The sequence below is a fragment of the Anas platyrhynchos genome, chromosome 23 (genome assembly GCF_047663525.1).
Source record: "Anas platyrhynchos isolate ZD024472 breed Pekin duck chromosome 23, IASCAAS_PekinDuck_T2T, whole genome shotgun sequence".
Lineage (NCBI taxonomy): Eukaryota > Metazoa > Chordata > Aves > Anseriformes > Anatidae > Anas > Anas platyrhynchos.
Window position 1 is genome coordinate 454,926 of NC_092609.1, and position 27,952 is coordinate 482,877.

The window sequence follows — 27,952 nt, forward strand, 5'->3', positions numbered from 1 at the left end:
GGGCAGCACACGGGGTGGGCAGAAAGCTGCCTGCACCGTGCTTTGTGCGTGGTTGTCCTCAGCTGCACATGTGAGCTGCAGGCGGGCATGGGGATGAAGCACCAGGATCCTGCTGGGGAGCCTTTGGAAGTGGCTCTTGTTCCTTGCTGAGTCCCCTGGCCTCTTCCTCTGATGCCTAAATGGCTGGAAATTAGTGCAAATTAATTCTGTCATTGCTAATTATTGATGGGAGGGGTTTGTATGCAGCCGTGTAGCCCAAATGTCCAAATCATGTCTGCTGGAACGTGCAAAGGGGCAGTTAGACATCTTCCACCTGTTCTGCTATTTTGCAGCTTGGTGGGATGTTTCCTATTTTTAACTGCAGCTGCGGTTAAAGGAATGAACTTGTGAAGTCAGACATAAGGTGACCAGCAGAGGAAGTCATTTTTTAGATGCAGATCCCTCTGTCTTTGATTTAGTACATGGTAAAGATTTTCTTCAGCATAATGATACTTCTTAGGGTGCATGATAGAAAACTGCAGTAATGGACAGGCACTTGTTCTCAGCTATCCATCTGATCATTAGCATTTCATGATCATTAACCTTCACAGAATAAATTGCCTGCTTACAAAAAGATATTTCTTTGTTAGTCATTAGCAGATCTTGCTCTGGATAGGGATATGAAAATTGGTCTACAGAGTTTTGCAAAGATGAATGCAAAATATGGGTGATTCTGAAACTGGAGGATGAAAAGGAAATCTGCCATGGGTCAGGCCAGTGGAAATCAAGGAAATTGTTCTTGATTTGGGCTTGTATTAAGGCTTAGAGACTTAAAGACATTCATGGGTGTTCCCTTGGGCTAGGAAATGAACAATCTTGTCATCTACAGGTGGAAGGAGTGATGTACTCTGAGCATCCCAATTAGGGATTTGCATCAGCTGCCATGAGGCTGGGAGGAAGTTATTGCTGTTTACAGGTAAGGGTCCAGCCTTTCTCCTTTCTTACCTGCTAATGTTTTTCCTTTGGATTTTTCCAGGATTTTACAGGTGCTGCTTGAATGTTTTTGGTCCATACACACAACCCTGCTACTTCTCTTGTCTCATTTCACATCCTCTGAGAGCAGGAACTCAGCCCGGGTGTGTGTCCAGATGTCACCCTTTGCCAGGAGCATGAAGGGGCACGTGAAACACTTCAGTTGTCACAAAATTAGATAGACATTTATTTGGGAATTCCTAGTACACAAAGCACTTTAATAATCATGCTCATCTAAAGGCTACGTCAATAGAAAGAGCACTGCCTGTTCCCTACTGAATGCCAGTTAGTGGGGAATGCAGTTATTAACATTTAGCAGGAGCTCCAGGTCACCTTGATATAATCGAGCTAACACACGTTTTAATGGCTGTTTAATTAGATTTACCATGGGGAAGATGCCATGTAAGAAGGGTGCATTTCTGTTTTCAGCGCTTGAGATGGTGACTGGATTAAATAAAGACGCAGATAGAATACTGCAAGTAGCAGACAAGACGAATTCATCTTCCCTCTTCGGAACAACTTTTCATTCTGGTTTGGATGGAGGTGCCTGTTGTTACCCCTTTGTCAGTGCAGGGCTCCCTGGGGCGCTGGGCAGCTGCCCATACAGCCACAGGACGATGCTGTTCTCGGACTGCAGCAAAACCAAAGGCATTCCTCAGTGGGTGATTTACTTTTAGGTGGCCACTTCTTTTAGTACCTTGCTGCAAGGCGTTTAGTAAATCACTCACAGGGAGTGCACTCCTTGTGCTGTTAGCAGGATTGAAACAGGAGGAAGGGAATCTATCTGGTTTCCAGCGGCAATTTCCTAACATTATGGCAAACTGGGTCCTGTATTAGAGAACAAATAGCTCATTTCCATCTTCCATCAATTCTGATACCTTCATGAGTCTGTGAGAGACACCAAGGAGCATTCTGTAAAACTGCCAGTTGTTCCTTCCTAGAAAATAAAGCATGGAAACGTATTGCTATAAAAGATATGACACTTCTCTCAATGGATTTATTAAAAAGACCTCTAGAGTAAAGACTTATAAAATCTGATCAAGTCAGCATTTCCAGCTGTGTAATTGATATCCATTATTTTCTATTGACTGCTGTGCAGGATTTCATTTTCTGTAGCATCAACAAATTCCTGTTCTGCCTACTACAGAACTACCAGGGGGTTCAGCAGAAAACAAGGCTGATCAGCAAATGCAGAGCATAAATCCCAGGAGAATGCTAAGGCATTTTTCTCAATTGCTTCCCATAAATGCATACCTTTATACTAATCTACACTATTTCTCAAATTATTGCATTTGCATAGGGTACTTCTACAACTATGCTATGGCTTTGCTGGAAAATGGAGACTGGGTGACAGTGCCCAGCCTCCCGGCCAGCTGATGGAGCACTGTGCCCACTTTCTGCCATCTCTCCTTCCCGAGGTGGCTTTAGGCAACCCGGTCATTTGTCCCTCTTATTATTTAAAGCTGGTCTATGCTGTTGGCCTCCTGCCCCTTCCTCCTGCAAATCATTTGCTTTTCCAGGTGCTTTGGTAAAAACTTACACCACATTATTTCATTTTTTGGTCCTTATCTCACTCTGAGAAGGAGAGGGATTACCTCATTCCCACTGCCTCAGAAATAAATCCTTATTATGGATTTGTACCTGGGGAGGAAGAAACTGATTTCCACTCCCAGCCAGTTCTGAACAGATATTTGAAGGTAATTGTTCAGTTCGGGTACATTTCACTTGCCTGAAAACCATAAAAAGTGCTTTTATTAGCTATGTGTTTGAGGTTTGGACTGTTTAGAAGATATTTATGGAGAAGATGTTATTTCAGAAAACCAGAACCTGGACATCAGATTTATGTTTTTATTTCAAGGTGGAGCAAAGGGGAAAGACCCAACATCCACTAAATGGAGAATATGCAGAATTGCTTGACAGAAGTCCACAACACTGAGACTCTAAGGCACTTGGAGTCACAATCCTGTGCCTTTTTTTTGTGTGTTTGTGCTTTATACTCTTCAGCTGCCAGCTTTGGAGGTAGCAAGGACCCTCACCTGCCCATTCAGTATCCAGCTGCTGGTGAAATTTTTATGAAAGGTTTTTAATTATGCATGATGAACGACATCTCAGTTACAGAGCTCATCTCATGGGTGTGGTACAGTTGTTTAGAGCCCGATGCTTTGGGTAAATAGGTTCTCTTCACACTGAGCCCTCTTCCCAACGCCTGAACTCATCAGTAGGAGACAGGAGACTCTCTTTTGTACAGGTTGTGACATGGACAAGTCCAAAGGCATCCAGCTGAGCAGGCACTCCTCTTCCAAACCTGAGTAACCCTGAGCTATCCCAGGTTCCCTCAGAAGGTGTCGTGGGGTGGGTGGAGGCATCTCCTGCCCCCCAGGCAGGATCTCATGCTCCCCCCTGCCCATCCCTCTGGGCTCGAAGCTGCCCGTAGGCAGCACCATGCAGCGTGCTCTCAGACAGCCCTGGCTGCATCGAGACCCTGGTTACCCATCGAGTCCCTGGGGTGGAGGTACTGCAGACCGCTTCCACTGCATGAACATGAGAGGAACTGGGAAAATAAACACCAGATAAAAGCGCCGAGTGTGAAAGTGGTGGAGGAGCCTGGGCAGCAATGGGAGCCTGCAGCAGCTTTGAGGCAAGGCGCTCAAGCTGCCTAAAAACCCTTTCTGTGTCAGTAGCCGCTGGGGACTGGGGAGCCTGGGATGAGAGGCGTAGCATGTGCTTGCATGGTAATTAACTGCTTTGTCTCACATGGATTGATTTCAGAAGTTCACATCTTGTTCAGCGAGTCTTGTTGAACATTTTCTGTTGCTGCCTGATACTACTTCTCGTATGGGCCTTGAGCAGGAAGGGTAATTAAATAATAGCTGCAGCTGTCAGTGAGCTGTGCGTTTCTGCTGCTCTCACACTGGCTCGGTCTTCAGGCAGTGCGTGTGTCCTGGGGCTGATCACCGCAGGCAAACATCGTGCATGACCAAAACGGGGCAAAGGAGATGGAGCAAAGAGGTTTAGTGGTGTTCTGTGCTGAGTTCTCGTCCTGCCCTCAGAGTGCCCAAACACTGACATGAATGTAAAGAAGCACTCCCATCCCTATGTCTTTGTCAGACTTTACAAAATGCCAGCACAAGAAGCGCGTTCTCCCATCTGATCTCATCATTGGCAGGCAGATAAAGGCAGGCTCTTCTCAGACTTAATTTTCAGCGCAGCACATATGGTCCATGGATATGTGCCTGCAGGGATGGAGAAGCCCAGACACCAGCTGAGCTTCAGCCCTGATCCAGGCTCTGGTGAGTCCATGGGCTAACAGCACACAAACAGGAAAGGTAGCAGAGAAAAGTAGTTTTCCACCTCCTGCATGCACAGCAGCACAGGGTGCAGCACCCTGGCCCCAGGCAGCCGGGAGCCATCAGCATGAGGATGTCCACGCGTGCTGCAGCACTGGTACTGTGGATGTGTCCTTGGGCATGTAAAACCCTGTGCAATTGCCTCTGGACCTAAATAGTTATGACTTCATGCTGCCTGAAAGCTGTATAATTTTGTCACTTTTTAATAGCCTATGCATAAAAAAGCAAGCACAAGAAAACTGTGAAGATGTTTTAAAGGTAAAGTGAATCCCAATCATACTTTTCTTCCCATAAAGCAGTTTTAGATATAAAGAAGATAGATTAAATTATGTTTGACTGACAGATTTAAATTGGGATTCCTTCCCACAGCCTCCACATCCATGCTCTAAATAGGAGACTTGGGATTAGGGCCATTAAATTACTTAGTTTATTGGAAAAATAAAGTATCGGGAACAGATGATGATGAAAAGAGATAAAAACGCAAACTGAAAGAGTGTTAAAAAATGATTAAGCTAAGGTAGCAAATGAAATAGAATAGCACTAAAACTAGATGACACATAAGAAATTCTCTCAAAGTGGCAGTGTTGACGAGTCACTTAGGCTGTTAAAATACAGAGTTGTGTAGTCAAAGACAGATGAGCTTGATATTGTCAAAGCCTGAAATGGTTTTTTAGCCACTAGCAGAGTTGAAGGCCATGCCCTGAAGCAAGGCGCAATCAAAAACGGAGAGAAACAAACTGCTTTGGGATATTGTAAGTGTCAAAAGTTGCGTGTCTTTTATAATTATACAGTGCAAAGAAACACTTTGTATGGCCAGGCAGCCAGGTAACTCCAGGAAAAGCAAAACCCCTTGGCTGGATGGTGATCCTTCAAAAGAGCATGCAGCAAAAACACCCGCAGCCACTGCCAGCAGGGCTAGGACAGGGTTGGGGGAAATAAAACACGGGCCACGGATAGAGCTGAACCTTTGGCTGTCCTTGTTGCAGGTGGAAGGCAGTAACATTCTCCTTTCCTTCTTTCCAGCTCCATGCACCAGTCCCAGGGAACACGCTCCCAGCCACAGGAGTTTGCAAAATTGCTGTTATCAGCCCTAGCCCAGCCTCCCTGCTTAGCAATGCCAGCACGCTGCCACCAAATCTGAGCAGAGGTATGTTTCTGTCTGCTGGCTCTGAATAACTTCTCTTCACCCTCTCTCAGTTTTTGCATCTGTATTGCCTACCTCTCTTTCCAGTAATTACATACAAGGCCATGGAAAGAGATCAAATTCAGCCGTCTCCTTTGAATCCTGGAAACTGCCTCTTTATGGTACCCTTGAGTCTCTTTAAAGGAAACAAATTAAAATGCTGCAGCCCAGATGATTGCAGGTAAAGCCGTATACCAGAGGACCTTGCAGTTTCCAAATAGCCCTCTATATGGCCAGTGAAACGTTTCCAGGAGATTGATTTCACATTGGGTCTGGGGAAATTCCACAGCTCCAGAGATGATCCATCACCACCTGCCTGGAGAAGAATGATAAATTCTTTGTCTCGTTCTCGAGCATCCATCGTGATTGCAGGAGGAGCAGCACTGCAAACTGTTTCCCCTGCACATGAAAATAAGCCAAACTTAGGTCAAGGGAGCAGCTTTCAGACTTTCCTTTCCCTCCTGTCACGATTCATTTGAATCAGGCTGCTCCCCCAGCAAATTGTTTCCCATTGTGCAGTTATAGCTGCGATCTTTGGCATAAATTGTTGCCTGCTTGCTTTTCAGCCTTTGCTTTAGATTAGTTACTATAATGAGTTGTCAATTCTGTAGAATAGCAGCACGCGTCCACTTGAGTGATATTTGTATGTCCTGGCTGACACTTGCACATGGCTTGATGAGCTTCACTGGCCTCAGGAGCAGAATCTCTTTGGGTAACCACAAAACTCGGCTCTGGCCTTGCCCTCCTCCCAGCAGCTGGCTGGCAGCCGCCCGCAGCCCTGGGGACAACTTGGGTAGATGGTGTAAGAAAACATATTCTCTTACATAAAATCACCGCTCTGGGTCCTGTTGCCATTGGCAGCCTAAGGGATATTTTGCGTAGATGCTAAAACACATTGTAAATTAGGAAAACAAAATAGAAACCAAACCAAAACACCATATTGTGCTAAGATCATTTCTCTTGATACCAAAAAAAGCTTCTCAGAATGAACCACTTCATTCATGTTTACCCTTGCTTGGTTTTTATTTGAAGAAATTCTTTTCCTTTCTGCTTTCTCACAAAAAAATATCTTCGTAGCCTGGCATTGTTGCCCGCAGAGGCCAGTCATCCCAGGCAGACCGCAGCAGGATGCAGCAGCCCGGCACCAGGGGATGCCCTGCATGGGCCCTGGAGGGGAGGAGGCACCACACTGCCTCACTCCAAGCTGGGGACAGGCAAGCCACATGCCAAAGCCATCTTTTCTAATTTTCCCAATTTTTCACCCCAAGGCACAGAGGGATGTTTGGTGTTGTGTGCCTGCCTCTGAAAAGCAGGAGGTGTGGGTCAGAGCTGCTCCCAGGCTGACCACAGAGCCCTTACAAAATGCTGAGATCTCTTCAGAGGTTAACAAGAAGCACTTGCAGATATGTTTCTGCAAGGAGCTCCACAGATAAAGGGCACTGCCTGCTGATGGCTTCTTAATTGGGAGCGGTTGAGGCAAATTATAAAATTAAAAGAAATAGGGTGAGAATACAAATAAAAGCAGTCTCTGAGCTGGAACTGTTTTGCTGTGAATTGAACGCGTCTAAACCTAGTCATGGTTGAGTGGAGCTATTCCGCTCAGCATTGGATTAACTCATCAGTAGAGAGCCCAGAATCTGATTTAATTTGAAAGACTACAAAATTATATTTCTCTGCTGATTTTCCAGGTGGCAGGATTAGATGTGGAGCTTTTAGTTTTCCACTACTTCCTTTTAACTTAATTTGACAGAAATGGCTTTTGGTACAAGACAATATTTGATGGGTGCTGCATCAGGGATAATGAAAATGTCAGACAAATGGCAAGGCGTAATTGTGGAATTTTGCTTTCCTCTATCTGGAAATGCACTGGGTTTGATAAACCACGAAGAACGCATTTCCTGGAAATAAATGCACAGAAACGCACAAATCAAGGAAATGCTCCACTCTTGTGGGACATCCGATAAGCCACCCAAACAGCAACTCAGTCTGGGGAGGAGGAAAAAAAAAAAAAAGGCAAAGAAGATTTGCAGGGACACCTGGCAGATTTGGCATGTACTGAATTCTGAGAACGGGCAGGGCTTTCTGCAGGCGGACAGGGGGAAGGAAGGGTGGGAGCTGCCCTTCCTCCTGGCTTTGCTGAGTAAGGAGCACCATTTGGGGCAGCCTGAGCTGGAAATGGGTGCGCTGCAGGGGGGACTGGTGGCGGTGATGGGGCTGGGTGCGAAGGGGAGGACCGGGAGGCTCTTGCCCCTGGAAAGGGAGGAGCTGGGACAGCAGCAGCTTTGTCTGAGCTCTGCAAAGCTGAGGAAGGAGAAGCGAGTGGTGGCCCTGGAGTAGGCTCCTGCTGTTTTGTGTTCCCAAAGGACTCAGGGTTTCTTTGTTCCCTTTGGTTAGTGGCTGGCTGGGTGAAAGCACTGCTCTGAGGGAGCTCTGTGTGGGAGCTGTTTTGGCTGGGTGTATGTGTAGGCACTGGGGGCTCTCGGGGCTTTTTCTGTTCCCTAGGGCATAGGAGGATTTGTAACGTGGCCTTCAAGCTGCAGGAACCTGGGGAGATCCTGCCATGGGGTGGACCCGTGCAGTGCCAGATGCTTCAAGAGCCAGGCTACTTGACTGCTCGTTAGCCTCCTCCCCTTAGTATGCACTCCCCTGACTGCTAAAATGGTGAATTTCTTAAAAGACCCAGGTTAATTGATTGCTGTGCACAGTTCCTATAGCTCTCTTCTTGGTCTTACTGCCAGGTCCAAGCAGAATGGTTTGGTTGGGAAATGGTCTGTAAATTAGCAAGCAACTTGCTTCTGAGAGGAGGGTTTCTAATGATTCCCAACACTGAGATTTTCTCCCCATAAATGCGACTAGGTCTCAGTGTCCCTGATTAGCTTCTTCTGATGAATTCCATCTGCCTGCTTGGGATCAACAAAAACCCCAAAAAAACCCTCTGCACCAGGCACGCAGCCTACCATTTTCATGCTGTGCTTTGTTCATTAAAAGAAATAACAAAACAGGAAGCTCTTCCTTGTTCCAGTCAATTTCTTGGGCTTATTTGCCATGAAATGTCACCTTCTCAAATGAAAGGGTGGAATTTATCACAATTAAGGGAGGCTTTGACATGTCCCTTTAAGTGAATCGAGGGTGCTTTTAATCCTGAATCCATGCAGGCTTTTGTTGATGCAACACAATTCCCCTGCAATTTACAATACTCATAAAACATGCACGTTCCTGGAGAGCTGTTGCATAATCTGCACTGCTTCCAGCAGTGCTGGCTGCAGAGCCAGCTAGTCCTTATCCTGTGGGAGTTAAAGCAGCATGTTTACACCATGTAAATGTACACACTGACGTAGAGCTGGGCACAGCTGGCTGCTGGGTATCAATGCAGCACAACCGCTGAGAGGGCACGCGATTACCCAGGACCCTGAACCGAGCTCCACACAGCACTCAGCCAGCCACGGGACGGATGCTGAGCGTGTTGGCCCCCCGGCAGGGAGCAGGGTGCAGGTCAGCGTGCCTGGCTGCTGCTCTGCCTGCGCCTCCTCAGCGCTCCTGGAGCAACCAGGGGCTGGGAAAGTCTCGGGGGTCGCTTCAGTAACTGGGGCTCCAGCTGGATCGGGGGGCTCTGGGGACCAGCAGTGCCCTGCCCGTGGCTGAACCCTGACCGGGGCTGGGACCGGCACTGCCAGGCATTGGGAAATCGTTCCCCTGCCTGCTCTTGCCAAGGGCTGTGTTAGGTCAGGTGTTTGGCTTCCTGGCTTTTGTGCTGTTTTGGTCGATGCTTCTCAGAGAGGGAAAAGCAAAGCTAGCGTGGAAACAAACAGAAAGGTCCTTGCTCCTGGGTGAATATAAACTCCCTGCCAGCATTACAGGTAACAAATACAAGCTGAGATAGCAGCCATGCAAGCTGTTCCCTCTGCTTGAATCCCATTTTTGACATGTCTGCAGAGTGGCTGGGAGCAACTCCCTTGAATTACTAGCACTGTGCAGGTGCACAGGGACTGCAAAAACCAGGGCTTACTGTTCAGGTTGTTACTGAGCAAACTCACCTCTCTGCTTAATCCTTCTTGGAGCAAAAAATAAAATAAAAAAAATCATAAATCAGATGAATATTTAATGCAGTAAGCTTTTTGTGTATTTGGCTTTCCTTTGCTGAATCGCATTCTATGCTTAGATACAACCAACAGCAGGGACAACATTTGGGCTGTACCAAAATCTTTATAGTAGCTGCGTGTCTGTTTTCTGTCCAAGAGACGAGCTGCAGATTTGGTCAAAGCGTCCTCAACCAAGACACCCCCCAGCTGCCTCCATTCCCTGGCAGTGCCACACGGACCTGGGGTGAGGCTGGCGGGGGGCAGTGGGACGTGCTCGGGGGAGCAGGGCTCCCAGGCTGTGCCTGCCTCACCACGTGTTCGCTTTTTTATTTGCACGGATATAACACTTACTGTAGGGAGAATTCGAGGGGTTGTCAGGAAGGTGTCTGTGTCTCCTGACACAGGAACTCCTGAGCTGGGTGTTATTTGGCTGTGGTGTGAGGCACAGCCGAGGTGAGTCCCTGAAGCTTGGGCACGTTCCCCGGCCCCAGGCTCATGCGGTGCTGGGGGTGCCACGGGCAGCTCCGCGATCCAGGCTCCCCAGGCACTGGGGGCTGGCCGGGGGCTCGTAACTAGCCCTGGGCTGGCCCTGCCCTTCCCCTCTGCCAGCTCCTGGTTAGTGGTGTCACAAGCCCCAGATCAGTACCCGAGGTGTGGCAGAAGTCCTTGTCAGTGCCTCTTGCCAGCTTCTTTGCAAGCCGGTTGGCGTGGAAGTGCGTTATTTCAGAGCGTGCTGTTAGCTGTGTGGGCTGCTCCCGCTGGCTCTGTGATGCTTTTCCTGTGGCGTGCCCGTGTCTCTTGAGCGATTTGAGTTACTTCAGCAAAAGGTTATTGCATGAAACACCACACAAAAATGTGTTGCACTTGCTGTTGCCATAGCACAGCTAGGAAACCCGGAACGCTCTGCGGAAGTGGGTGAGTCACTGGGGTGAAGCATTTGTCCCAAATCCCCTTACCCTGGAAACCCTGTGGCATGCATGACCTTTACAAAGCCAGGAGTGCTCGCAGGGAGTTCCCAGGGCCAGTTAAGTGTGGCCTGGGTGACCCGTGTCCACCTTGCTCAGCTCTCATCTGGCATAAAGTGATCTGGAAACCTTGAGGGCTACTCGGAGACCCTGTTTTTTGAATAATTTACAGTAACAGTTCATGGATAATGGTGGACTTGCTGCCAAGCCAGGCAGAGTCTGCGCCTTGCAAGGTGATGGGCTCAGCAGCAGCAGGTTTTAATGGACTGAAACTGCTTGGACTAATCTCTGAAGGCAAACTGTTACTCCAGCACTGAGTACAGATATCTCAGAGCTTTCTTCCTGAGGGCATTGCTGCATTTTTCAAACACAAACTGTGACTGCAGTGGTGCCTTTACTAGGCAGGCATGCTGGAGCAGAGGAATTTTCCTCACTTCTCAATCCTGCCTGCCTCTTTCTCCCTAGAAAAGAAGCTGGAGGCAGCCACAGGAGAGTGCTGAGTGGGAATACAGCTTTACCTCCAGGCTTTCCTTTATATAACCCATGTATTTCCCTTCACCCTGCTCAGTGGGTGAGTTGCACACGTACTTGGATTGCAGGCACTCATTAAGAGCCTGTAGGTCCCCACTTGCTGAGTAAGCAGCACAGCTGAGCACGGCGTGCCAGGGCTGGTGCTGAGGTCTCGCCCTGGTGCTTGGCATCCTCTGCTCCAGGAGGGCTCGTGGGCTGCGTCTCTGCTAGGCTGAGTCACACATCGCTGTGAGGGCTGTGGTCTGCATGAAGTGCAGCCTGGAAAATCCTTGTCACAGGACTGGGAAGAAAGGTTTGTTTCTCCTCGAGCCTCACTCTCACTATGGTGGCACCAACCGAAACAGCACGGTCCCTGGTACCCGAGGTGGGCAGCAGCGAAGCGGCGCGCGTCCCCTGGCGCATCCTTGGCGCAGCTCCCACACTGGGCACAGCGCATGATCTGCAGCAGCATCACGCTGCAGAGCCAAAATGTCGTTGTGACTGCTGAGGTTAAACTCCATCGGCTTGAAGGCTCCTGCCTTCGGGCACTGCTGAAGTGCTGCAGCTCCAGGTGCCAGGCTGAAGTCCCAGCAGCGCCAGAACTGTAGGCTCGAGTTCCTCAGTTATGCTGTAACATTCAGTTTTTAAGCTGTTTTTATTATAACTCGATCAGCCCTGCAGCCACAGGAGGGCGGCACCGCTGCAAGCTGTAAAAATGCTTTTTCCAGCTTGCCCAAACTGCTGGTTTTGTTAGAAAACAAAACTGCTTAAAGGGAAGAAAGGGGGAGCCCTTAAATGCCTGTCCAGAGTACTCAGGATGCATATACCGGTTGCTTTACTCAGACCACACATAAAAAGTACTGCCCAAACCAGCTGATTACTTTTTTTGGCCACAGTCTTCAGCTTCTGCTGCAGCATTTGGGTTATGCCTGAAGTTACACAGTGCTGTCAGGAGTCTGTAGGTGTTTCCCCCCAAACTTGCAGCAGTGCTGGGGACTGCTGGCAGAACAGAGGAGCCTTTTGGACAGCCCTGAAAGCTCATGCAGCCCAGAAGCAATGGTGTTCCCGGACTGCTATCAACCACTGCAAATGGGTCACGTGTGTTAGCACTACAGCTTATAAACAGCAGAGCATCTCCAGCTCAGGAGGCTGATCTCTTGTTAAAATTATTAAAACTTCCCTGCAAGAGCTCTAGAAACCAGAATGGTGAGCCCAGTGCAGAGGTTTATTGCATTATTCCAAGGTGACTACGTTTTACTAGCAGAGCAGTCCCTAGCTGCAAACCGGGCGAGGTTTATATCATTTCCTCTCTCTAGCAGGCTGCGTGGGCTGCATTAAAAGTAAAACTTCCAGGGAAAAATGTTAATAAGTTTTCAAACCAAGGCTTAGCCCTCTAAATCAGTTTTCGAGTATCAGAGAAAGGTCAAAAAGTCATGAAGTGATCCAACAGGGAACAGAGATCTGCTTCATTAGGTAGGCTGAAGGAGCTGGAAAGCCGGGGTGATTGAGGGTCTGTTTTAAATCTCTTGTGGAGGGAGAAAGGTTTAAATTTCTGCCTGTTTTGGTTACGTGTTTGCAGCAGCTTGGAATGTAAGTGACATAAAGAAGTGGGTCTCCTTTTTTTGGCTGCCGATTGCCCTGCAGTGTAGCATCCCTGGTAGTGGGCAGAGGCTTGAGGGCACCCTGGCAGAAGGAGCACTTCATGCAAAGTGCCCCTGCTTTATGTGAATGGTACAAGTGCTATGAGAATGTGCGGTTACCATCGTGCTCCTAGGGACTCAGTACTCAGCTGATGTTTAACCTGAATTCCTGCTCAGGTAAATGGGATTTTGCCTGTGTAAGGGTTAGTCCAGGCTAGGACAGATTTGGTGGTGTTTTAAACAGCTAAAGATATTTTGGTTTGCTTAGTCAAAGCTCAGTCAGCAGTGGGGCAAGGGTGTTATCCTCCAAGAAGGCTTGTTTGGTGGCTTAGACGAGACTTTCCAGATAAAGATCCCTGGGATGGCTTAGTCATGGGGCTGTGGTCAGGAGGGGAACCAGCCCACGCCGGGCCAGTGGCGGCACAGCCAGCAAGGGCACTGCGCTGCTGTGGCTGGGGACGGGCTCAGATCTCTGGGCTGCTGAGCGACTCCTCAAGGCTAAACAAAGAGGGGGTGCAAAGCTAAAAGGGAGGCGGAATTTGGGGGTGGTTAAGTTGCAATCCTTGTTGACTTAGACAAATCCTGAAAACACAGGTACAAACTTGGAATTCCCTCCGAAATGAACCGGGTGTTATTTTGCTAGCTTTCCTCTGGCATTGATGTCCGTGGTCTCTTATCTGTAGTTAGTGGGAAGCGATCATGTTGCAAAAGTAATTCCCAAAGGATGATAGTTAAGTAATCAGTTTAAAGGCCTGTTTGAACTGTTTCTGAAGGACTCCAATCTGCAGATTGCACAATAGTTGCTGAGAATAGTGATGCAATAGATTAACATTTTGATCCTTCTGCGTGCTATTTTAGGACAAGTGGGCCTCTCAGTTCTCTAATTGTTTTAAATTTGTAGTAACCAAAACCTATTATGCGTAGCTCAAAGCAGAAGAGAGGTTAAAAACAGCCTGCAGAGAAGGTATTCAACATAATTCAGCGCTGGGAAGCTATTAAAATACATTTGAACACTTTTTCAAGTTCAGGTACCTTAGGATATTAAAGCTGCTTTCCCTATTCAGAATGAAAGGTTCTCAAAAGTAGCAGCAAAGCTGCATGACGTTCTGTGACAGCAGACCCCAGATTTCCCCTGGGTTTTGTGACAAACCCGGGTGTTCTGTGAGGTCTCTCTGGGTCACCCTGCCCTGCGGTGAGGCTGGTGCACGGCCCCTGCACGGTGCCTCGAGGCACAGAGGAACACAGTCCCTCCAGGAGAAGAGGAATCGGTTTCTGGCCCCCGTGCCGTGCAGGGGGTCAGCAGAGAGGTGGCAGAGGCAAAGCTTTGGGGCCCCCACCGCCCGCTGCAGTGCACTGCCACACGGAGCCACTCCACACTGCCAGAGGATTAATGGGCTCTTCATTTAGCTCAATTACTGGGCATTCACCTGAGAAGCTGTAAAGAATAGAACACTAACTCTTACAATCAAATATTAAATTACACCTAATTTATTTACTTATGGCAGACCGCAAGCACTGCAATTGAGTGTGCAGAGGTTTGTAACACGCACGTCTGGTGGCTGATGGGTTCCTGCACGGTGGGGCAGGGGGGTGCTGACAGTGCGGCTGATCAGTGCCCAGTAGCTAACAAAGCCTGCTGTGATCCTGCATGAGCTCTGGGGATACGTGTCCCAGGGCAGCGAGGTGTGTGCCTGCACTGGGCAAGGGAGGCTCTGTGGCCCCTCTGCTCTCAGAACCAGAGTGCAGCCTGCGTATTCCTGCATCAGCAGTGCAGCTGCCGTGCGCCTGGTAGGCAGCGTGTTTTGGAGTTTCACTCTGATGCATGCTTGCTCTTCTTTATCATATATTTGATTTTTGCAGGGCATGTGTTCTGGATAAACATAGGATTAATATGAATTGCTGTGAGAAAAATGAATGGTAAATATATCAAATATTTTAATATGTTTAGCATTATCTGTTAGGAAAAAATATGCATCAGTCCATGCAGGTAGATGCAAACAGGCTGTTAAAGTGCCCTAATCTGAGTATTAATTGCTAAGATGCATCTGGCATTGTGCTGGGCACCTTTCTCCTAGGGAACAAACTCGGGGTAACGCTGCGTTTGTGCAGCAGGGGTGGCCGGGGATGGTGGCCGTGGGCAGGAACCAGCAGCAAAGCAGGGAGGGGGCAGCGCAGGGTGTGGAGGCAGGGGGGGGAATGTCCTAGAAGAAGTAGGGAGGGTTTATCTGCAATGCAGGTGGTGTGTGTGCAGTTTCCCTGAACTCGAGAGAGGCTATGTGGGTTTGCAGAGCTCTGGACATGGCTCTGCCGCTTCCTGCTGCAGTTAGGAGGGATCTGAGGAGGCTGGGACAGCGCTGTGTGCTCTGCAGCGGGGTTTGCTTTGGGCAGTGTACGTGGGTTAAGCAACCCTTCCTGCTGGGCCACACGACCGCAGGATGCATGCTGAAATTCAGCATCGTGCGGGTCCTGATGCTGAGGCTTCGTCCCCTTTGCGGAGGCCTCGTGATCTGTGCACAGCAGCACAGGGGAGGGGCAGCGTCCGTGGGCTGGTCTGGGGGAGCTGCTCCCCGTGTCCCTGGGCTCGGGGCTGCTTTGCCCTGGTCACACCTCACGGCAAGCACAGCTTCCACGGGTGTATATTGGCAACAGGCTTTTGGGTTCTGCTGCAAGCAGATGCGAGACCTTTATTTCATCAGGTTACTTTATCCAACGTTTTGTATTTTCCTTATATTTTTTTAAAAGTGTGCATGAAAGACACTGAAATTCTACAGCAAGAAGAAAGTTGTCTTGATATTTTTGTCTCTAAGGAGTGCCTGCGGTTGTTGGGGGGAGTTGGCTGGGGGTAACGCAGGTCTTTTTTTCTTCCTCTGATCTGCAGATAATTAGTTTCACAAGGTAGATAAGGCTGTATTTGCTTTTGCTTTAAAAAGCTATTTTATGTCTTGGCCAGTTAGCTAGGGAAAACCTGGTTCTTGGCTCTGATAAATCTCTCCAATGTCATAATGCGTTTTTGCATACTTCTTATTGCAGCTAGAATGCACAATATTTGGGGAAGAGGCTTATTGTTAGATCTGGGATAAAAACAGTGTATGTTTGGCAGTGTTTTCAGCAGAATATATTCAAGGTTTTTACCTCTGTACAAAAATCCTTCAACTCGCTTGGCCTTTTTCCATGGACTTCACTCGGGTCAAGATTTTGACATGTCTTTGAATGCTGGGTTTGTACTTGAACTCTTGCAGCCCTCAGCAGTCATTCTGCAAATGGGCTCAAAAATGACACTCAGGCGAGGGTGGGTTGATGTAAATCGGAGCCTCCCAAAAATTCTGGCAGAGGGGCTGATTGCTCACTAGCACATTTGTGAAATGACAAATTGAGTCTTTCTTGTACTTCACAGTTCAGAGGGAGAGAGAAAACTGCATCTAGATTTGAACCTTTTTTTAACCATTCAGACTGGCAGGTGAATTGTGCATAGAAACTCAGTTGGAGAATATGTCCAAGCATAATATGACTTTTTTTTTTCCTTTGAATGATACGAGTCGGTTCAAGTTCATATATTCTGCATGTAGTCCCTCGTATGTGTGGCAATGTCAAAGCAGCATTATTGCATCCCTCTGCCCTGTGTGGTTTTGGCATGGGAGCTCTGCGAGCTGGTCATGTCAATGTGACTCAGCGCAGCACCAGTCTGTATTTGGTGACTCGGAGCTGGGCGGAAGCGGGGCTTTCCATGAGTGTGGTGAAAGCCCGAAGGATTACTTGGTTAAGGAGTCCGGACTTGCAGCAGATGCAGGATGTGCCCTGCAGGCTGTGCCATGGGTGCCAGTCGGGCATACAGCTCAATGGACATGAGGTGGTTTTCCTGACTGTGTCAGGAAAATTCCCCTATGTTAAGACTCTGGTACTAGTTTAACTTTTACATTTTAGCAAAGATATATAGCAACCATGTAATTTCCTGTTGGCTACAGTTATTTGGAGGGTTTTCTTCTTATAAACAGCCTTGTACATCACTCCAAAAGGGCCCTGTTGCATCACTTTGCCGCTTGCGAGGCGTTTGTGCTTTGAAATCCCCAGCCAGCCCTTTTCTGTGAAAGGCACACTAACCCATAAACTTCACCACATTATGGTTCTTCACTCACACTTAGGATGCTTTATAGCAGAGGTTTTTCTTGTGCAGCCATAGATGAAATGTGCTTCGTCTGTGCCTTTTTTCTGAGCACATGTCCACCCCGGTGCTGTCAGCCCTGGCACTGAGCTGGCTTTGCTGGGTTGGGCTGCAGAGGAGGCGAGGGCGTTGGCATCACCCGTCCGGAGATGCTTTGTGCTTGCTTTGTGCTTGCTTTGTGCTCAGCTTCTCTCCCATGGGTGCCAATTCCCCCGGGTGTACCCAGGCTGCTGAATCACCTGCTTGCAAAGGAGAGTGTGTACTTGTGAGTGACACAGACACGAAGTTTAGCTGAACAGTCAATTTTTAACTTGCCCTGTTGCTCAATGGTCCGGAAGGGAAACTTGCCCGGGAGGTGTTGCTGTTGTCTGGAGCACCCTGTCCCTCCGCACAGACCATGTGAGGTCTGGCCCAGCTCGGTTTGGACTCTGCTCACGCAGTGTGTTTGGTTTCACCGGGTACCAGCAGGTCACAGAACAGGGTGTTTGGACACTGGGCAACATCTCCTCTTCCTTCTGAACACAGTGGACAGGTTGAGGTGGATTTTGACTCGTTCCAACCCTGTCTCCCCATCACCAGGACAGTTGCAAGAGCAGTTCTGGAGGGCACTGGGGAGGTGGGGACTGGTGGGGACTCATGGGATCACGGATTAGGCACTGCCTGCTGCAGCTGAGCTCCCCTTCGCTCTGGGCGGTTTGTTTCCAGCACCCTACAAGCTGCTCGCTGCCTGTCCCCAGCCTGACCACACAGAGATGTTGCTAGAAGGCTTCTGCTCGTTTTCCTCCCTGCTTTTTGTGGCTTCTGCCCCAGTGCTGCTGTCTGGAGCTGGACTGGGTGGCTCGAGCTGAGGGTGGGTGCCCAGCTGCCCCTTGCCCCTGCTCCTGCCTGTGGTGCAGCGCTAGAAAAGCCAGATAAAATTAGATATTCGGACGCATGTTCCTCAGGATGCTGGGGCAGAGGGACACCCAGTACAGCCAGTTTGACTCAGAGAGAAGAATTAATGGAAACGCCCGGCTCCTGGAGGGAGGAAATACCTTGAACAGGCCTTTTCCTCTTTTTGTTACGTGGGGCAGGCTGACAATGGGCTCTGTGTCTGGCAGGAGCATTTCTGAGCTGTCTCATGAATGCAGCGCACACGCTCGGACAGACACAGAGTCTGCGGCACCGAGCGCTCAGGAAGGGCCCGGCACAATGCGGCCGACCCGCCCTCGTGCACCTACCCTGCGGGGATCGTGCCGGGCTCGCAGAGCAAAGCAAGCCTCTGTTTGGGCACAGGCATCCACCGCCGTCAGCACAGCCTCGAGAGCACCCGGGCTGGGGCGCGTCGTGCAGCCCTGGCCAGGAGCAGTGGGGAAAGCAGCAGTGAATGTGGGTGGCCAGCATGCAGCACTGGGCTGTTTGTGCTTCAGGCTCACTGACAAATGTTTCATAACAATGAATTGCAATTTATACCCAGCTCACTGCACGATGCACTGCTGTTCACAAAGTACAAGCCTGCCAAAGCAGAATGCAGGCTGAGGCCAAGGAAAACTGCCTTTTTCAACTGTAAAATCACATAAACATGTAGCTCTTTGGTAAGTGACCTTCGCTTATCAGAAAAGCTTTATAAGGTGAACTTTATTTATTACTTGTGTTGATAATTTAAATGTAAGGAGGCAAGAGGAACTATAAACCCCATAAGTCACAGGGCCTTATCAATCACATTATGCAAATGTTTGGAGCAGGAATGTCTGGGCAATAGTAGCATGTGCCAGCAGCAAATGCTTTAATTTACATTGTTTTGTCTGCCGCAGTCATGACTTCCTTCAGATTCTCCTTCACAAGAAAAGAGAATTTCAGCTGATGATGCATCACGGTGCCCCTGGCACAGTGCTGCTGGGCCAGGTGTGGGTGTCAGGCATGGGGGAGGCCGGTGCAGGAGCCCCCTGGGTGCCAGGCGCAGGGGCTACCTCTGCCCGGGGGACAAGAGCAGGGCTGTCACCAGCTCTGCAAACTTCTCTGGACAGGTTCTAGATGTGTGGTTGAGTTGTACAGCATGTGGTGATAAATGTGGGGGCCACGGGTCCTGGTGGTGGACAGTAACATCAGGAACTCCAGACGAAGCTTTGATGCACCCCGCTGCCCCGCAGAGGTTGCTTTGCATTTCCCGCAGTGCCGGCACCCTGCTGTGTGAGGGCTCGTCCTGCTGCTGCTCCCCTCTTCCCAAACGCCTGGGATGTTGAAGCAGTTCAGTCCTGCCCTCTGCACTCGCAGCTCTTTCAGTGTGGGGGTGTGTGGTTTGGGTACTGGGGCTGAGCGATGGGTGAGACCCCGACAGCCCTGCCACTGCGCCTGGCCCAGCAGCTGCGTTACGGAAAGTTTGTGTCCAGGATTGGGACAGGAGGCAAGCACGGGCTGAGCAGAGAAATAGAAAGCAGTGGCATGGTGGAAAGACGATTTGGTACCCACTGTGGGTTTTTTAGTCTCCTCTTGCAGCAGGGTTGTCTGGGCCCCTCCATCGCAGTGTACGCCGTAACCCAACGGCAGCCGGACGCTGGTGGCTGTGGCACCCCGCGGGGTTGCTGTTTGGAGTGCTCACTGGACGAGGAATGGCTTTGATGGGAAAACCTCCTGGGGTGGGAGGAAAGAAAGTGCATCACAAAGCCCGGGGGTGGCTGGAGTGAGGTCAGCGGGCCCGGTTTGGCCTTTTTTGGAAACAGCCGATGTGAAATGCCCGTCAGAAAGGTCTGGATCCACCATGAAGCAGGACGGGGATGGTTGCGTGTCTCCTCCGCTGCCCCACGGCTCTTGGTGGACACGGTTGCTTGGGACAGTGCTGCTGGGGCCCTGCTGCAGCCCTCCCAGCCCCAGACCTCCAGCGCACACCCCAGGCTGCAGCCGTTCCTGTGCGGGGCCAGGGCCATGGGGGGCTGGGGGTGCTTCACTTCCAGACGTGGAGCTCCTGGGGACCTTCTGGATCTGCTGCATCACACTGTAAATGATTACAGTTATCCACTCGCTTAAGTAATTTAAAGGATTATTTCTAGTCTCCCTGATTTATAGGTAACTTGGAGTTTTAAGTGTAGGCAAAAAACAAAACTGAAGCTGGCCTATCAGTCTTCCAAACTCTTAACTTTGTTGTTTTGAACAGAGTCATGGGAACATTTTTTTCCTAAGTAGGAGGTTATTACAGGACACTTATTAATAACTAGTCTTGGCTATTTTTAAGTATTTTCAACATACTCTATCATGATAGTACAGCAGAAAGGCTAAGTTTAATTCTGCTGCCCCGGTGCTCATAACTCACTTCTGTTTGTTTTGGCTCATTGGGACCCAAGTCCTAACACTGCTTTGCAGGAATAGCGAGAGCCTGAGGACTGTACCACTTGCTGTTGTTTGGAGCTGCTCATTTTCTAAGAAAAATGAGCATAAGGCATTCTCCTCATAGAGGAGAAACTAACAGCTGAGTTTGATTTACAATTAAATTTTATCAGGTTTTTCTGGGAATGCCAGAGTCAGCATAGCACAGCTGTGGGTAAAACTCTGGTACTGCTGAACTGGATGGCAGAACTTCAGGGAAAAATGTTGCAGGCTAAGAACAGAGCCTGCACATTGGCATTCTTGGTAATTAAGAAGTATAAGCAGTCTGCTCTTAAAATGGGATCTGTGTGAAATGACCAAAAGAGGATAAACCCACTCCTCCAGGAGAATTGAGCATTTCAGACAAGAGAAATAATTTACGGTATAATTTATTAAATTTCAGTTTGCCATATGCAATAAATTATAGTCAATATAATGATAGCATTGTTATAAAATATTACCATGAAATACTTGTCTAATATCTAATGTAATTTATACAAATAAGAACGGTAATTATGATATTTAGAAATTCAGTGTTAATGGGAAGTGAGCAAAATATTAAGGAATTTCACAGTAAATTCAGGGAAATATGTCATTATTATTGCTTTTGTGCAACAGTTTATAATGCACGCATACTGCATGAGAAAGACAAGGTACAGTCGCGTTGTGTCTCTAGAGCAAATGCATTCCCTGAAGGCTGAACTTATTGCACCCATACGGTGCACTTCAAAGCATTTTAACAAATGCAGAATGATAAATGATCAGTAGCTGATCAACCTCTAGACTCTCCATTCTAGCAGACAACAGCGAGGCTTAGAAAGGTTTCAAACTTTAGGTAACAAGTTCAGGAAGGCAAAGCAAACACACGAAGTCAGTAAATGCTCAGTCTGTGAGCAGCACCCGCCGTGCGGTGCTGTGGGGCTGGCTGGGGCGCGCTGGCCCCCTCCGGGCATCGGCCCCAGGCTGCGGCGCTGCCGCGGGCAGTCCCGGTCCCATCGGCTGTCTCCCAGCACCGTGCATCCTGCCGGGAGCTCGCAGGGCAGCACAGCGTGCCGCCCGCGGCAGGAGGTGGCGAGCAGTCTCATCCCGAAACGTTCTCCTCCATTGCCGTTCCCTTCGCCAGCTCAGTGGACTTTGATGGAGTATTTCCGAAATTTCAGGAACTGGAGGAGCTTGTCTTTTCGCCTCTGCTTTAGAGCCATTAGTGCTCTCGTTTTCTCCTCCACGTCCTGGTCGGTGGCGAGGATGATCTTGGCTCTCTCCTCTGCCTTCTTGTCTCCGGAGTGTTTGAAGAGTTTCTGGAGCGACTCTTCGTCGATGCTCTCAAAGATATTGGCCACGGCTTTCTTGCGCAGGGCTGTGTCGAAGCGGTAGCCGTGGACCGAGGGGCTCACTCTCAGGGAGGTGGACATGGCTGAGGTTGTGTTGCTTCTCCTTGCTTTCATCTACGTCGGATGCTCTGGGGTTTGCCTTCTGGGGCTGATCAGAGGGATCTGTGTGGTAGCTGTGCTGAAGGCTGCTATTTAAAGGCAGGCTGAGAAAAAGCCGGAGAGCTCAAGTTACAGTGATGAGGTCACGCTGATGTCAACACTGAATAGTCATAGGCAAGTTAACATTTAAGTTGCCAACTTTCCTCTATTGTGCAGCCGAGTGTAAAAAATTGCTGAGATTCTGCTGTGAGTTTTTCTTTGACCTGGTTCAGGAGGGGATTCGCACAACTCCCTGCACTGCTGTGTGTCTTTGAGGTTGTACAGTTCAAGCTGCACTCGTGGCCTTTCGTTGTGCTCAGAAAAGCTCTGCACTTAGAAAACCTTGCCTGCTGCAACAGGCTCTTGCACCTAATAAAAAGTTAATATTGGGAACTATTGCAGTACTAACAAGAGGTTAGCTGTGAGCCTGTGCCTGCAGATGTCTACTTGTCTGTATCCCAGCCAGACAGAAGGACAAGGCAGCAAAACCTGCTCAGGTCTATGTATGGGATGCTTTCTGCTGCTTTCTAGATGGAACAGGTCACATTTAGTGCTCACAAAGCTGTATTTTCAAAGCAGTAAGCCATTCAGCAAAGGCAGCTAATCCGTAAATTCTTCTGCAGTGATTTTCCTGGGATGTTACAACCTGGAGCTGCCCAATTTGCACGTAGCGGGGCAGCAGTGGCATCTCTCTGCCCCACGCTGCACAAGGTTAGAAATCTAACCTTGTGGAGAGCTGCACCCCACTAAATCTGGCCAGGAATGGCAGTGGGTTCAAAGGTTGCTCAAGGCCAAGGATCCAGAGATAAGTGTATTTTTGTTAATGGCTTAAAAGTGGCCGGATGCTGCAGGGGCACTGTTTAGAAAACCAGTTGTTTGTATACCAGCTGTGCTGATGATTCTCCATTACTCATTCCCACTCAAGGAGGCCACAAACAAGCTTTGTCCCCGTGACTGTCCACTACTTAGGGGGGTTCCCTTGTTTATGGGAGAGCCGTGGAGGTGACAGGTGATTGCAGCAAGGAGCAGAGCCGCAGTGACGTCCCCTGGTTGCTTGTCACTCCATCCTCCCTCCTCTAACACCTCTGTTCCTTCGGACAGAAGGCAGGGATGTGTCCCTGCACAGTCCTGCAGGAACCCTCCCCTGGCTCTATCGAGGAAAAGCCCACAAAGTCCATGTGCTAGGCATTTGTGCAGGCATAGAATAATGGCACTAATAAAGTAATTGTGAACTGTATTGCTTACTAGACAATACAGCAGGCCAGGCTGCTGCTCAGGCAGCAAAACAATCGGTAGTCACCAGCTCCATGCACTTAGATAACAACTGAACCTCTGCACTTCCTGCTGGCGGGGCTCACCGTGCTTTTTATCTGTAGGAGAGGGAGTGGATTGCATTTAACTGCTTGACCACTTTCCTATCTGTGACTTAGGGAATCGTAAATAGAGCCGGGCACACCCTGGCGCAGCCCTGCACGCTCCATTCAGCCGCATCCTGCTGGGGGACGGGGTTTTCCTGCGGCGGCTCCGCCAGGCGCTGCTCGGTGCCATTGTTACCTGCATGAGCTCTCGCTGCACGTGCCTGGGATTTTTTTCCACTAGTTCTGCATCACCACCATTGTATGGCTTGCTTTTTACAGTTTTCCTAGGTTTCTTTTGTATCTGCTAGCTATTACATGATTCGGTGTATAAACTGAAACCTTTACAAAACCTCTTAATTCTCCTCCTGCCAGAAAAACTTAAAAGCCTCTTACTTTACTGTAACTTTGCTGACTTTGAGAGCATTACACATCAGCTGATGCTTGCTCAACATTTGCAGGGTAAATCTGCCCTTAAAATAGGATCTTTTTGATGTGGCTGGCTTCTGGGCCTCTGCCTGTGGAAGAGCTCCATGTTTTATCAATGGCTTGCTAAAAAGAAATAGGGGGGAGCAGTGGAAAGAAGGAAGGTGCGTGTTGATTTCCTCTCCTGCTCAGACGCAAAGTGCTGCCTGAAGTACTGTGTGAAGGGAAAACCTGCCTGTAAAAGTGTCCATCTGAAATGCTAAACATTATTTGCTTCACTGAACAGAGACGCACACTCGTAACGTACTTAGGGCCAGAAAACAGCACCAGGAGATCAGCGGTGATCTTGTAGATGTAGGAAACAAACCTTCCCTCTGCAAAGCACGATTTCCCGTAGCTGAAAAGAGGAACTGAGGCATGTTAACATATGCCTACTTTTTACTGTTTTTACCGCACATGGAATCGTTCTGCAGGTATTTGCAGAAATATGGCTGATAGCATAAATTAGCAATATTTGTGGCAGATACAAGCTCAGAAAAGTATCTGCCATGGAAACCGAGAATAAAACTGATGCTTTAAGAGTAAGACATCAAAAAGCTGCCAAGATGAAGAATGTGTTTTTTTTTGTGAGCTCATCTTGCATTGAGCAGTAACAAATGCCTGTGCCCCTTCAAGCTTCTCTTCCCACTTTGCATAAATTTAGTTGTGTTCAACTCTGACTGGGAGATGAAGCATACCTCGTCTGTTTTTTCCACTATTTTTTATATCATTCTTTTAATACTGCCTTCCCAGTACTGCCTAGGAGGAATTATTCATGTGTTGGGCTGGAGAGAAACTTCAGACAAGATGCGATTTCTATCACAGCTCTCCTGCTATTATTGTATAATTGCTTCGTGAATGTAAACGCTCTGTTTCACACGTTAATGGGAGGATTAATCCCAACCCGCTATTCTGTCTCTGCAGAACAGCTTAGCCACATCCCTGCTTTTTGGGAGATGACGTACGTGGAGGGTTCCTGCCATGGGGCTCTTCTGTGGGAGGAGGAGCAACCTTGTCTGAGCTTGGGGGTCCTCCCGCGGCAGTTTTGAAGCTGAGGCACCTATTTTCTGTAGGTTAAACCAATCTTCTGGCTCTAGCAATCAGAGCAAGCAATCACTGGGGGAAAAGACTCGGAGTGGGTGACTCGGAGGCCACATCTCCCGGCCAGGATGGGAAACATCTGCCTGGGGGGCATCCACAGCAAGGGGCTGCTGCAGGAGTCCTGTGGGTGCCCCCCATGCTGGGCAGCCCCGATCTCTGCTCCCTGCTCTGCCAACCAAGAGCCCCGCGCTGGGCCCTGCGTCCCTCAGCCCCTGGCGTGGCCGGGGAGGTGGCAGCTGGGAGCCACGGGTGCCTTCACCCCTGCAAGCTCTTGCAGAGAGCTTGGTCTGCATTGGTGTAGCAGTCCAAAATCAGTCCAAACAAGGCAATCTGGGATGCATTTTGTGAAGGCATGTTTTGCATAGCTTTCCTTTCGCTCGCCTGCCGAAGCCCGCACTGCTTGTACGATCGCCTCAGTATTGAAAGATGCGGCAGCCCCAACGAGCACTGGAGCTGCAGAGGCCTCACCAAGCAAAATATTGATGTTGTTCCCTAGAAGAGATTTTTCAAAGTAGGCTTCCAAGATCCCTGTTTGGCTGCCCGTTCTTTAGGATGCTGTTGTCCAGACTCCTGCAAGAGAGGCAGGAACTTCTGAAGATGGGCCGGGTGCTTTTCATTGCGCTGGGGCTCGGGGGAAAGCAGCAAATAGCAGAGAGGGCAGGATAACACCTCTGGCAGAAATTGTGCTCTGTGCTGCCAGCAGGAACACAAACAGCTGTTAATTCTGGCAATCAGGGTGAAATAAGGAACCAGACCTGTGTGACAGCTCAAACACGGAAGCAGGAGCGTGCAATCAGTGCTCAACTGCACCAATTGTTATCAGATTCTTTAGCCATAAAACTTTAGCTGTAAGAGATTGTGGGGAAAAAAAAAAAAGGGGGGGGTGGGGGGGGGGCAGCTAATCTATCCTTGAAAATGGAGTTTTTAGTTTTTCAGACCATCTGCCTTTTAAAATACCAGTGAACTGTTAAACAGTATTGCTTTCCTCATAAAGAAATGAGGATTAACTGCCCTAATCTTTGTTTGGCAAAGTCATATCTTAAATATTCAGAAACTGAGTATGTAGAAGGGCTTTTAGAAGGCTTTGGGACAGGAGAGGGATGTGAAATTATTGCCTTGAAAACACGTGTGTCTTTAGCTCATGGCCAGAGCATGCTTGGCTCACAAGGAGCTCCCTTCTCCTGGCACTTTTCTGCCCACGCCAAATTGCTTTTCCCAGAACCCTGGGAGCTGGGCAGAGGAAACATGAAATAATTCCCGGTGGTGAGAAGGGGACTTACGGCTCTCCATCAGCTCATGGTTGGTAGCAACCAAGACCTGGGCTGTGTCTGACCAGGGTGCAGCTGAATGGGGGCAGCGGCTGTGCCACGTGCGGTGCTCGGTGGCAGCTGTGCCCAGCCCCCTGTGTGCCCACATCCCCTTTCTGCTGGTGCGGAGCAAGCACCACGGCTTGCTGAACAGAGGGGCAATGCTGCACGTGCCTCTTGGCCACACTTGCCCTGCCTGAACGGGGACTAGTTAGAGCTGAATGGTTCACAACAAACGTCCCATTCGTGGGAACTGCGTTTCTGGGTGTGTTGAGCCAGGGAAGGGCAGCCTTGCAGCTTAACAAAAGGGTATTGAGTTTCTCTTTGAAAACACAAGAGTTGCCTTTCAGTTCGTTCAATGGAAAAATCTGAGAATTTGAAAATGTCCAAGAACTTCAGGCCATTTTCCCCATCATTTCCCAAACATGTTTCCCATCCTTTCCCTCATTGTATTTGTTTGACCTCTGAGTCACTTTCAGCCCTGTTCGTGCAGGTTGGAGAATCCTTGCCCTTCTTAGGAGTGGTAAATACAGCTCTTGACATGTTTGCTCTTGGCTGGGAAATGCATTTGGAGATGGAGTTCTCCACAGCACAGAAACAGCTGTGGGATGGCTGGAGGTCAGAGAGGAACCAGTTCATCGTGTTCCTCCTGGAATCCAGATTCCTGGGAATCTGTCAGACATCCAGGTCGTGTGAATGGCAGTGCCTGGCCCAGCTTCCCAACCTCCTCTACCTACTGCCGCGTGCAAGTTTGACTAATGCGGCCTTTTGCTCTACAGCACAGGCTCCGCTTGTTGGTTTTGTTGGTGGTGCTTTGGTTTGGTTTCGTTTTGTTTTCCTGTAGTTGTTGTTTCTTTAATAGAGCTTCTGGGAACATCTGTCCCCAGATCTCAGAGCAGTGCTCTGTGCTCCTAGTTCATAAGAACTGGGAGATGCACTTAGCCCTGCGTGTTTCCAGTGCCCTGACCTGTGGTGTCAGATTCAGATGTGCAGTACAACACGATGCTCTTAAACAGCAGACATGCTACAGCTCAATTGCTGGAAAGTAATGTCTCAGCTTGGTTCTAGATAATCATGCTCACGCAACTGCCTAAAATACATGCCACTCTGGCAGAGCTGCTTGTCCAGCGTGCAGGGTCAGGCCCTCGCCAGAGCACAGGGGCTTGTCCCAGTGACAGCAGAGCTGGTCCTGTGGCTGCTGTGAAGGGCAGCTCTTTAGCTCTCCAGCCATTTTAAGAACAGCTCAAAAATTAAAGAAAACAGGACATTTGCATGGTTTTGATGCAATAAGAGGAGCTGGTAAGAAGTGCTGGGGCTGTGGAGTGAGAGCCTAGCCCTGCCCTCGCTGAGGCTGCTGCAGTGGCTGCAGCACCCGTGCCCCTGCGGGCCAGTCCGCTGCTGGTCCTGACACCCAGGGGTGCTGGCCAGGCTTCCTGGAGCCAGGAGGGTGCTGCCTTGAGGGGGGAGCAGCTCTGCCAGCTGCCTCCGAGCACCGCTGCCCGGCCACGGGAGCCCATCGCCGCACAGAGAGACCATATAAGAGTAAAGTTTGTGGTATTACTGATAATGAATGTCTCCTCATTTCTCATAAATTCTCTGCTAAATGTACGATCACTGAGTTAATAATGCAGTGCAGGACATAATGAATAGCCAGTTACAGTAAGTAAATCATGGCTGCTAAGGAACAGAAACAGAAACTTCTGGCAGATCTAAAAGCCTGCATGCTTTTAAAGAAGTTGTGCATTCAACAAAGTGACTTCTGGAGAAAAAGGCTTGCTCCTTTGGGGATTTGGAGGTGGTGGGGATGGGAAGGCTGAGTAAGGAGGCCGTGCGTGGGTTCTTCCTAGCTTGAGGTTTCCCAAAACCATCTTTCAAGGTGAAACTCCAGCCTGGGTACCCCCGCAGCCAGGCTGCTCCCTGCGATGGTGCTGGGCACGGGCAGTGCCTACCCCTGGCTTGGCAGAGCGGCTCACAAAGTCCTGCTGCTGTTTTATGGGAGTCAGGGAAAGTATTTTAACGTGC

The 27,952-nt window shown here is 49.2% G+C and overlaps 1 protein-coding gene and 1 long non-coding RNA gene across 2 annotated transcripts in view; one reads left to right on the forward strand and one right to left on the reverse strand.

Moving 5' to 3' along the window:
* The first annotated feature begins 272 nt into the window (after positions 1 to 272).
* LOC139999357 (uncharacterized) overlaps positions 273 to 27,952 on the forward strand; it is a 28,788-nt gene continuing 1,108 nt past the window's right edge. The window contains exons 1-2 of the long non-coding RNA XR_011804740.1: positions 273 to 955; positions 5,382 to 5,505. This is a non-coding gene — a long non-coding RNA (uncharacterized lncRNA). The remainder of the gene's footprint in view (positions 956 to 5,381; positions 5,506 to 27,952) is intronic.
* Positions 20,607 to 21,749, reverse strand: TCIM (transcriptional and immune response regulator). Its single transcript, XM_005029473.6, has one exon. It carries the CDS (start codon positions 21,676 to 21,678, stop codon positions 21,358 to 21,360), a length of 321 nt encoding a protein of 106 aa, XP_005029530.1. The 5' UTR covers positions 21,679 to 21,749; the 3' UTR covers positions 20,607 to 21,357.